At 36.7% G+C, this 12,398-nt stretch overlaps 1 protein-coding gene across 1 annotated transcript; it reads right to left on the reverse strand.

Annotated features, from left to right (window-relative positions):
- Window positions 1–1,813: 1,813 nt before the first annotated feature.
- On the reverse strand, window positions 1,814–11,181 carry rce1a (Ras converting CAAX endopeptidase 1a). Its single transcript, XM_027169426.2, has 8 exons — window positions 10,617–11,181; window positions 9,770–9,872; window positions 8,956–9,039; window positions 7,481–7,559; window positions 6,874–7,041; window positions 6,675–6,746; window positions 6,529–6,591; window positions 1,814–5,912 (listed from the first exon to the last, which is right to left on the reverse strand). The coding sequence occupies exons 1-8, from the start codon at window positions 10,778–10,780 to the stop codon at window positions 5,686–5,688; spliced, it is 960 nt and encodes a 319-aa protein (XP_027025227.1). The 5' UTR covers window positions 10,781–11,181; the 3' UTR covers window positions 1,814–5,685.
- Between the last annotated feature and the right edge of the window lie 1,217 nt (window positions 11,182–12,398).

Below are 12,398 nucleotides of genomic sequence, written 5' to 3' on the forward strand. Positions count from 1 at the left end.
TAGCACTGCAATAGGGTTCCATCATTCAGTATAAGTATATTTGTCCTTAGCTGATTCAGAGATTTATTGAATAATCCTTGTTGCATAATCATCGTGGTTTTCTATTGAACTTTTTTTTTACTCGTGCTTTTTATACAAATGTCCATGAAAAATAGACCAGCAACTGGCAAACATACAATATATTATCTGTGTTCTGATATTTCATTTATGTTGTAAAATCAAGCAAATGTGTACTGTCTATATACTGCTATAAAACAGGTACAATTCAGGTAAATTCTCAACATACATTTATATGATGATATTTTTATTTGGTTCCAAAATCTGATTGGCTGAGCTAATTTAAAGCTGTGTCCACAACACACACACATGTGCTTAAATTCTGAATTAATGTGCAAAACAAATAAAAGTGTTTACTCTACACTGTAGTGTACAGCCTTTGTTCTATACAATATAATGCTCTGATCTTTGAATGTTGTGTTGCTTAGCAACAAAAACTTACTCATAATAGATTATATTGCATAGTAGAAAAAATGTTTATTGCAATATAATAAATAATTACATCATGTTGTTTTTCTCTGTGTTTTATAAAAAATAATAATAATCTCATCTTTATGAACACCTTTAGTTGGGATAAAAGATGATGTAATAATACACACCTTGTCATGGAAAGGCATTTGACAGGGTCACCAAACTGTTTTTCTAAGCAGAAAAGGCAATGCATTGGTTATGCAACCAAAATTCAGTGCATGTTTCAGAGCATTTGAACAACAGAAAGACTTTATTTGTTTTTACTTTATTTGACAGTATATACAACATACAATTGAATGACTAACATGCTGGTAGTAGAACAGAAAACTGACAGAAATGTGTAATTTGGAGATAGCAAGGCAAGTCATAAAGCCAAAAGAGATCAAGAAAGAAAGCAAAGAAGATGAACGTGACTTTCTAGGGCAGCTTTTCAACAACTCGGTCAGCTTCTCCTCTTCAGCTTTGTGTACTGAAGATAGATCACTTGAGCATGAAACAGTTCAACGAAATATCTTTTGACAGAAATAGTGAGGATTGATGGAGTGTCATGCATGCAAGACCTCATCTGTGTACTCTCATTACTTTTCTACCTGCATGCCTTTACCTTTCAATATTGCCAAATATGACTTGCATGTGCAAGAATGACGTTTAAATTTATCTCATTTGGCAGACACTTTTATCCAGAGCGACATACACTTTGTCTCATTTTATACAGCTGTGCAATTGAGGGATTATTGTCTTGCTCAAATGCTCTGCAGTGGCAGCTTGGTGGACCTGGGGTTCAAACTTACAACATCTCAAGCTGTTGACCAATGCCTTAACCACTAAGTTACCACATTCCCCCATTGAACCTTTTTAAATATAATAAAAATAACTAGGCCAAGGCAAGTTCTCAATCTGCCATTAGACAGTGGGTCCAGTGGATATGTGTGCATGTATATACTGTATGTATGCATGCAAGTGTGTGTGGTTTTGTGCTTGCAATCGACTCCATGTGTATCAAAGTTAATTTTTACTGTTTGACATGCATTATATACATGAAATTTGAATCCAAATTTGTTTTTCCTGCAATCTTGGTTTTCAAGAGTACCTCAAATCATTAAGGCACCCTCCAAATCTAAGATTCTCTATCTGGGCAATGTCATATATGTACTGCAAAGAAACGCAACATCTCCACCTAGTGGTCTAACAGAAAATGTACATCAGAAAACTTTTTATTTTAATTAAGAAGGATAAGATTTAATTCCCTTAAAAGACAATCAAACAAGAAAAAATAAGATTCATGGAGTGTTTAACCATTTTAAGTTTATTTTCAAACAACAGTTTATTGATGAGTGATTTAAAAGACACCCCCCAGAAAAGATTGTCAAAAAATATTTGTCCTTCAGTGTGTCAACTGCATTGCACATGGCCTTAGTTTAAAAACATCCTGCATGTACATTAACCCTCCATGTGACACCAAAATACATTTGATTAAAAAAACTATAGTCCTCAGTATAAACATATGAACTCTTGGTAATTAAAAGTCTTGTTATAAAACAGCACATTTGTACAGCAGTGTTCCTCAATGCAAACCCTGCTTAATGTTATCCTACTGAAATACAGCGGTGTGTATTTGAAAAAATAAATTCTAATGTCTATTGCTCCTCCTGTTCATGAGTGTATATTAAAAGCATCTCTGCTCAAGTGAAGATTCAGATCTTCAGAAGTAAATGTCTGGCTCACAAATCACTTTTTAAAAGCTGACAGCCAAAGCAAAGAGAGAAAAAAACAGAGAGTGAATGAGCAGTGGACATTAATGAAAGGAAAGAACATACTTTTCAAAGTTTTCAAATCAATATAAGACTATGCGACTGCTTTTGACAGAAGTTCAGAAACATCCCATCCCAAAAAGCTACATCGGTTAAAGAACAGTCGGTTTTCCAACATTAAAGAGAGCTTAAGATCATGCCACAAAAAACATGCCTCATACACGCTGAGCTTAGACAAAAGTACTTCAGAACAAAACGATTCATTTCTACAGGAAATCGTCGCATCTCCCCCTATTTTTACTAGGAGTGAGCAGACAAAACATAAGTTTCTATAAATGTGTTACTGTTCTACTAACAGAAGTCTCTGTATATTTTAGGTTGTAATTAAAAATAATAATAATAATAATTTAGATTAATGACAGGGTAAAAAAAAGAATAATCATTTAAAAAAAAAAACATGGGGGGAAAAAAAACCTCATCTAACTTCTAGGACTTTACTCTAGGAAGTAACATGAGCAGAGCATAAATAATAGCTCTATGCTCTTTAATATCACATAAGCAGTATGTGATAAAGCTCTGACTGAGACCTATACAGCAAAAAGCAGCATTTGACCTGATAATCAGAATAGCAATTAGGCAGAGCAGCATTTGCAAGCAATCTGTTTCTCTGTAAACATGTCAGTTATTGATGATACATATATCAAACAACTTGTTATGCCAAGCATTTAACGATTTTAATCAAAATCGCTATGGCACATTTCTTGAAAATGATCCAGCAGGAGCTAATAAAAGCTAAATATGTATGTATTACATGTAAATCCCTGATTTGGTCACATCTATTATTATTGCTAGAAGTTTCATTTGAATCGTTTGACATACACAACAGTAATAACTTCACACTTCACAGCATAATAATAGTCTAATAATATGATAGCACCTGTTTGAAGAGTTTCTATTAATGGAATAAGTATGAGCAAGTCTATATATCGATTCAGTTATTTCCAAAAGTAACAATTAAAAATATTTTGTGAATTAAAAAAAAAAAAAATCTAAAACAGATTGATTCCTAGTGAGATTTAACATGTAGAGGGCAAAATATCAGCATTACACATAAGATCTGAACAAATGTGCATTGCAAGTCTGTTTCTATCTATGCTGAGCTACGAACCATATGTGACAAGTTTCTGCATCAGATCAGTTTCATGCAGATAAGAAATGATGTGTGCCAGTTTGAGTACAATGACAAAAATCCACAGGCTAGCAGTGTAGCAGCATACAGAGTAGTGGTCATTGTAAAACTGTTTATAGAAATCAATCATGCATAATATAATAAACCAATATTTAGAAGTTTGACCATAATGAAAAACTTGTCATTATTGTCATTTCGATGGCTTGATCTTCAAAACCTAGTATAAACTCAATATTAAAGGTTGTTGAGGGTCACAGCAATAATTTCTTTCCTTATGTAAAACACGAAAGTGGTCTCATATTACTCCTTCTATCCTCTAGGGGTGGTGTGAAACACCTCATTGTGTATGCCAGACAAATATTCCATATGGCCATAATAATTCAAGATTTCTAAACCTGTGCACTTCTATCCAGGGCGTTTTGCAGTGCAGGTGTTCCAATGGCCACAAAGAAAACCCCTGCCTTCCATCAACCTTCGGCAGGGAGATCCATGTGCTCCTCATCTATCTAATGCATCCTTACCAAAGGGATTTGTGAAGCACAACAGTAAAATAGGGCCAACAATGGGATGCTTTATTACTGGACACCAACAAACATCAAACTAGTGTATCCTAAAGCTTATGTACCTAGGATTTAAATGGCATTTTCAGTTAAAAAGGCCATTTTTGCATGCTTACTGTGAGAGATTTCTATCTAGGCTTTGTGGAGTAATAGATATTTCAGAAGTAGGTTATAGGCCAACAGCTAGATCCATGTACCATGGACAATCTTCCTTGTCTCAGAGATAGCTATTCAAGCATTTGATTGCTGGTGTCGCAGGGTAATTTTAACAGAAACTGTCCCCATGAGAGCAATGTTTTCCACAGCCTGCTAGCAGTGTGATGCCGCATTATAACAGGGAGGCTGTGGCCCCCTGTTGTAACATCAACAAGCTGGAATTACAGCCCACATCTGACTCTGAGTCAATTCCATATGTCGGTCCATTCAGATATATGTGAAGGTCAGCAGTATGAACCATCACAGTGGCAAAAGGTTGAGAAGCTCTCTTGGTCTTGTATAAAATCTCCAAAGGAAAGCCCACTCATGAATCACAGCCCTCAGTTCTGCAATAGTGACTAAGCTAAAAGTGATAGCCTAGATCTGGCAATGGTGTGATAAGGTTCAGGTAGATCACTGCTGATTCCAGGTCAACTCATGGTTGTGGTTCTCAAAATGGGACATTGCTCAGAAGGGAATAACATGACTACTATGGCGAACAAGGAGGCTTCCATTTGTTTCCTAACACCCCTAAAGGTTAACCAGACTTCATAAAAGCACAGTTACATATGCAACGATTGACTTCACATATGCTACTAAAATTCTCCACATACAGATGACATGCCATTGTCCAGAAAGCTGGAACATTCTACAAATATCTGTTTAAAGTAACAAAAACAGATAATGTAGATTTAAATCTATAAACAGCTTTCTATTGTGCATTGAACTATAATTAATATGGCATAAGCTGTCCGGCATGAGGTCAATTACGTGCACATCTATCCATAAGCCTATTCCTAACTATGAAAGAGACTTAAGACTTAATCATTTTTGAAATTACAACCCTAGATTTAACTTTTATGAAGTGATATTTGGGTGAGCCATGAAATGCATTGAAATGCACATGTTAAAGAGCCAATTCCTGCTATAAGGGGTTCAGGGTTAAACTAAAGGCTTCAGGGCAGATCTAAACACTGTTCTTTAAGTACTAGCACCAGACAAAGCAGCTTGTGTTAATTTGAGCAAAGTGAATTCAATAATAAAAAGAAGTCTTGCATCCTCTTGTGGTGATGCAACATACAGTGTATAACCCTTCTTAGTGGAACAAAAAAATAAGAAAAACATTCTTTCCAAATAGACCCAAATCAAAATATATTATCATATATTAAAAACATGATGAACATGCAGCAATGTATAAATACCCGTCTTCGCTAAACTCTTCCAGAGTCTGGCTTATTGACTTTATTGGTGTGATCCATGCACGAAGAGCAATTCTGGTGATCTAGTGAGTACACAATCTTTGTGCAAATTGCCCACAGATACATTGTGGGAGAGTTCATACCTTTTCCATGGGACCCTTGTAATCCTCATTACAACGCACAACCTGGTGACTCTGGTGACCTCTTGGGTACGAAAGAGCATGAGTCCTTAAGAAGAGCTGGACAACGTGGAATGTGTCAAATTAAGAGCAGAGGGAACCGAGTGAGGAGGCAAGAGTGCAGACGGGTGTGGGCCAGCCATAGAACACTGGGTCAGTCATAGGAAAGAGCAACAGCAGGAAGAGTAACACTCCCAGCACATAGAAGGACAAAACACTAAGGCGATGTGGATGTTCCATTGCTGCACTCAATGCAGGAAACCCCATGTAGTTACAGAATGAGTGACACAGCACAGGGCCTACCAAGTGACCTGGGGAGGGCAGAAAAAGCAAACAGATTAACATGAACAAGTGGAGGAGGTAGAATTTGTGAGCACCCTGGTGACTAGGCCTTCTATTCGTGACACTGCATATCTGCATTTGAAATCAACTTAATTATCTACGCTGCTTGACAGAACAAATATAATTTAAATAGTATACATGTACTCAAGTGCTTCTAAGCTTAATTTATAATTATATGCTCTAAACAAATTACTGATAAATGAACTGCCTAGTCCTGCTATGGCATTGTTTTTCAAGCCTTGAGGTAATGTAGTTTTGGTATGTTCTTGAATATTTCTTCCATTTAAAAATTATAGTACATTTGATTCCAGTTAAAGTACATTGTTCACATTATGCCACATAAAATATAATGGCATAAGACTGGCACAACATTGTGGATCTAATTATTTGCAAATTAAATATAACATGCAAAACATTTTCAAACTTTTTTGAAACAATAATTCGATAAACATTCTTTATTAATGTTTCATTTAGTGTATTTATAGTGTATGCTTTTATATTAACATGTTATAATATAGTAATTAAAGATGAGCACATTAGAGCTCCCTCCAGTATCGTACATGAAATGATCCGGTTTCAACGCACCTGTTCTGAGAAAAATGAACGCAGTGTAAGCTCCAAATACTGCTGTATATGAGAACTGGAACACTGAAACAAGTGCAGATATCCATGAACATTAAGCCAAATGTAATATACTGTATATATATAGAGAGGAGGAAACTTTTTCATACCTGCAGAAAGAAAAATTCCTGAGATGGTCCCTTGTCTGAAGCGCAGGAGCTCAATAACATGGTGAAAATGTGCTGCCATCGCCAGTCAGGTGCACATGATCACACAGACACACCAGATAATGAAAATGTGGAGATTTTTGGAGACACCTTTCTTAACCAGATCAGAGCTGTTGTGAATAAGCTGCAGGCTAACACTCACCTACACCAAAGAAAAGTGGGCATGTGAAGATGGCGGTGGAGGGACCAGCGCAGGGCACCAGCATGGGTAGCATACAGGCACGGAACACCAACTCCTCTGTTAGCGGTGCCACCACCTGATTCCGTAGCCAGCGCATGTCACTCAGACATAACGCCCAGAAGCAAGGATCTGCAGCCAAGAGAAAAGTCACTTCACATTTACAGCTGCAAGATTGGACTAGAGCAAGAGCTGAAATATATGTCTCATGTTAGCTATAGACAAATAGAATCCTATTTGATCTAACAGTCTATGAACAAAATTCTACATGACTTATTTCTTGCTTAAGTAAGTAAATTACATAGTGTTTTGCACAGTGCAGATTTATAACAGACATAGAAACACATTGCAGACATATTCTCAAAGCTCAAATCTCAGGCTCACCCCCAAAAACTTTTCAGAAAAACACTGATTCCTACTTAAGAATAATTTAACTCCCCTGATGTTTTGATGATGTGGTGGAGAGCACAGTTTTAGCAAATATATTTGAAAAGTATGTATTTTATAAGATGCAAACACTGAGACTTGTATAAACATTGTGTAATGTACAAAAAAAGTTTGTGATCCTCACCAACAGCAACTTTGATTCCATCAATAAAGCCCCAAGGGCAGTCCATGGCCAGCTGGATAAGAGGACCCAGAAACAGTACCTGAGACAATAAAGCGCACTCGATATTTACCTGGAAATGAATTGTTTCAAAGGAGTATATACAGGTGCTGGTCATACAATTAAATCAAACAAGTTAATTTATTTCACTAATTCCATTCAAACAGTGAAACTTGTATATTCTGACGCTTCTGACACTCTGTGCACTTCATGCTTCCTGCTGCTGACCAACTTTATGGAGATGCAGATTTCATTTTCCAACAGGACTTGGCACCTGCACACAGTGCCAAAGCTGCCAGTACCTGGTTTAAGTACCATGGTATCCCTGTTCTTAATTGGTCAGCAAACTCACCTGACGTTAACACCATAGAAAATCTTTGGGGTATTATGAAGGCCACTATCGGAGCAACCTGGGCTCCCATAACACCTGAGCAGTGCCACAGACTGATCGACTCCATGCCACGCCGCATTGCTGCAGTAATTCAAGCAAATACAGAACTCTTCTTGTTTTAAATTCTCACTGAGGGCTAAAACCCCCCTAAAGATTAAATCCTAGAAGCTCCCGTCAGTCTGTGTGTAATGAATGAATATAATATACAAGTTTCACTTTTTGAATGGAATTGGTGAAATATTCTAATTATATGACCATCACCTGTATAGATTTGTGACAATCCATATAGCTTCAAGTTTATGATTCTAAAATGTGATTCTTTGATTCCTTGTAGAAGCAATTTAATGAATAGTAAAAGTCCCATACATCACAGCCTTGATCACTGAAATATTCAAATAAGACTAGACTAGTATCATAGCAGAGCAGTGAGATAAAAAGAAGACTAGGATGGGAAAAAGTACCAGTATTCACTTACTACACACTAGAGATGCATACAAAACAAGAAGAAAAAAAAACTGCAAAAAAATAAACTCTCAAAATGAGACATAAATCACTGTATAAAGCACAGATGGGGATTCCATTCATAAATGTTAAATAAAGATCTACATACAGAATGTTTCTGTATATAAACATATATAATGTTTCTGTATATAAAATATTTGCTTTGGTAAATAATTTTTTTAAATTCATTTATTTGGTTATGTAAAGATTGGGCTATGTGGAGCAAGTCCTTTGTAAATGAAAGTTTTAATATGTTACTATAGACAGTAAAATATTAGAACATACCAGTATTGCACGAATATAAATCAGAACTACTGTCATTGCTATTAACAAAGAAAATCAACCGACACCTTCTGACCAATCTTATTTGAGAAATCAACTGAAACGGAGTATAAACAATCATTTTTTAAAAATGCACCTTTATCCTGTATTTTTCTTTTCATGCAAACCTCTTAGATGGTACTCTGCGACTTTGACATTATAATGCATTAAGGTAAATCATAAAAGGTGCACTTATTAAACCGTATGACAGATTATCATTCCTTACCATGGTCAGTATGAGAGGAAGAATGACAGCAGGAATGAGGCCCTCAAATCGGATTCCCATGAGAGCTAATAAGGATGGAGTAGGCTGTAAAGTGGAGGACAGAGACAAGTAAAAAGCAACACTAGACCAACAGAGTATTTATGGTAAATATTACTCAAGCCATTTCTAAATATATCACTAACACACTTTAAACTACAACTTAAACACAGATTATACTATTTGGTAGATGCGTGTCACACTGAAGTGCCAGTTTATGTTACACTGCCTATCTAGCTTTGTAGCACATATGTTGCTTGGGGTTTTGGACACATTTTCTGATGTGCCACAATATTAGTCATACGTTCATTATTAATTTTTTTTCAGTAATACTATTATTATTTCCCTTGTCAAATTGTGTATTAATATTTAGCAGTATCTGACCACAGACTGTTTCCCAAACCAGGATTCAGTGTTTAAATATTTCAAGAATTCTTCTGTATCTGCTACCCTCATCCCAGGAAAACACACACACACACACACACACACACACACACACACACACACCTCAGATGAATACATAAAAGGCATGTGCCTAATAAACTGTGTGTATATTATATATGTTTTCGCACATAGAGGTATTCAGGAATTTGGATTTTATTTAAAAAAAATTATAATCAAATTTCTTCCACAGCATTCAAAACACAATAGATTATTTGATTATTATAGAAGATTCGACTGTTGATGAGGCCTATAGTGAGCTAACGAAAATGTTCAAGATTTAAATATTAGAAGGCAGAATGCAGATTCTTGAAGCACAATCTCAAGATCTTCTCACCTGAATGCCTGTGAACTCTTTCCATCCCCATACAAAGAGTGGAGATAAAGCTGACACAATCAGCACACTAGTGAAACGCCTCTTTATCACTGATGGATGGTCCCTTGTCGTACACACACACACACACACACACACACACACACACACACACACACACACAGACAAGCTCATATCATACAGAGTGTAATATCATAGTCTCATAGCTGACGCTTTCATTTATGGATAAATGGCTGGTTAACCAGTGTGGAATTTAACCTTGTGCTATGACTGTAAATCTCTCAGCATATTAGTTTAGCATGTCCTTCATATATACATCTTATTTACAACCATGAAACAAAAATGCCTAGATCATAAATGAAATCAAATGGATGTACAAAACCTTTAGAGGCACAAGTTCTCTCTCAGTAAGGAACCATACAAAGAAGGATGCTATTCTACAATATTACTTTATGGTTTAATTCGACATTTTAACACTGAAGGTTCATCGATTAGGAAAGCTCGTCTCTCATAAACATCTGTTCAAAATAGGTCTAATCTTAAGGCTTAAGATTTTGTTCTGTTGTTATGTCGACAGAAGATAATATCTCTCTCACTCTGGGTCAGTTTCTGTTGTGTTAAATGTGCTCTACAAATAATAACACATGCATGTAAGAATATTAAGCCACTAGGAAACAAGACTTTTCTATCCAGCAAAATCTGTTCATTCGTCCTGCAGCCACAGTGACAGCAGAGAGTAAATAAACACAATGTCCTGTCGAGCTAGTTAGGCAGAATGATGACATTTTAATCCAAAGCACGTTAGTGTATCTGTATCCCAGGACGTAAAGCAGAGCAGAACAAACAATACCTCGGCAAGTCACTTTTCCAGACGTATAAACTTCCGACATAAGAGCAGGCGAGCAGTAAACAGGACAGTACAGAGATCCAGCAGACTCCATCCGGAAGAACAAACCCATCGCTGTGGATCTGCTGGGAACTCAAAACCGGCATCAAATCATCTTCCTCTGGCATGGTGACCCTTACACAATGCAGACTCCAGACGGTATAAAACTAAACGCCGCAAAAGTGTTCAACACCGATGGTTTATCGCGTTGTGTTTCTCAAGCCAAACGGTCGCGCTAGGGCGCTGGAAAGTGACGTCAATAACGCGCGTCTGTCTTTTTTAAGCATGAAGGGACGTCATTATTCATTAGCCAGTATTTCTGTATTGTACTGTATCAGAGTAAGAAAGAACGTTAATGCCAAATTATGTTCCTTTTGCTCATTCAAATGGATTTGTTTTAGTGTTCAGTACACGGAGACAACACACAGACAATAAAAATAAGATGAGAATAACAAATATACACATATGTACACGTATGTCAATGCAAAATAGAGACAAAAATTGAAAAATAAATAAATGGTATGTACAGCTGTGCTATAGATAGAATGGAATAGAGTACAATAGAATAGATTAGACTGAGATGCAGGGATGTAGTAAGATGGAGGTGGTAACAAATAAATGTAAGATTATTTGCACATTGCTATTGTGTAATGGGGGAACATAACTGTTCATGAGGTAGAAGAAGCTGTTCTTGTGCCTGGTTGTGCTGGTATTTGGGGCCCTGTAGCGCCGGCCAGATGGTGTAAAAGTTCAAATAGTTCTGTAATGCACATATCATCAAATATTTTGCTCTGTTTATCACAGAATATTTGCATAATAGTATGAATTTAATTGCCCTAGCATGTTACCGTTGAGATACATAATGCGCAGTAGGAATTTTGTGAAAATTTGGGGCAAAAATATTTAAACACACTTGTTTAGCCATTTAGTGTTTTTTGGCAAAAAGTTTACGTTTTCTGATTTTCTCCAAATTTGTGCTGTGTGTTGGGGAGGGGTCAAGACTTAGACTGTGGCTTAATTAATATCCTCCTATCATGTTTGAGAGCTGAGATCATATGTTCTGTATTTTACTGCATATACACTATCAGCAAATATTTTGCTCTTCTATATCACAGGGTATTTGGAAAATAGGATTAACCTAATTACTCTCCCATGTTATTTTTCAGTTCCCTAACACACAGTGTGAATCTGATGAAAATCGGATTTGGGTGAATTTTTTAGCACTCAAGCCCATGGGTCTGAGTATTTTTTGACCAAAATGTATCTAAATACGATTTGCACCAAATTCACATAACATACTCCTGTATCTATCCAGGACATCATGGAGTGGGTGGAAGATGTTGTCTGAGATGGCCAATAGCTTAGAGAACATCCTTCTTTCTGATACTACAGTCAGAGAGTCCAGCTCCTCCCCTACAACATCACTGGCCTTACAGATTTGTTTGTTTATTCTGTCCGTATCAGCTACCTTCAGTCTGCTGCCCCAGCATGCAACAGCAAAAAAGATAGCACTGGCTAGCACAGATTGTAGAACATCTTCAGCATCAACCTGCAGATGCTGAAGGACCTCAGCCCCCTCTTAAAGTAGAGGCAGCACTGGCCCTTCTTTTGGATGGCTTCAGAGTTCTTAGCCCAGTCCCTTTTATTATTTCTGTGAACTTCTGTGTATTTGTAATCTTCTGCCATGTCAACAGAGACCCTATGGATGGAAACAGGAGACATAGGTGCCTTAGTCCTCCTCAGTTT

This window comes from Tachysurus fulvidraco, chromosome 1, assembly GCF_022655615.1.
Source record: "Tachysurus fulvidraco isolate hzauxx_2018 chromosome 1, HZAU_PFXX_2.0, whole genome shotgun sequence".
Lineage (NCBI taxonomy): Eukaryota > Metazoa > Chordata > Actinopteri > Siluriformes > Bagridae > Tachysurus > Tachysurus fulvidraco.

Bases quoted from the DNA above. Each gene is read 5' to 3' on its own strand.
- rce1a (XM_027169426.2), bottom strand. From the start codon at position 10,780: ATGCCAGAGGAAGATGATTTGATGCCGGTTTTGAGTTCCCAGCAGATC. The intron at 6,747-6,873 runs GTGAGTGTTAGC...TGGCGATGGCAG, and splicing joins CCCACTTTTCTTTGGTGTAG to CACATTTTCACCATGTTATT. The intron at 6,592-6,674 runs GTATGAAAAAGT...CACTTGTTTCAG, and splicing joins AGGAATTTTTCTTTCTGCAG to TGTTCCAGTTCTCATATACA.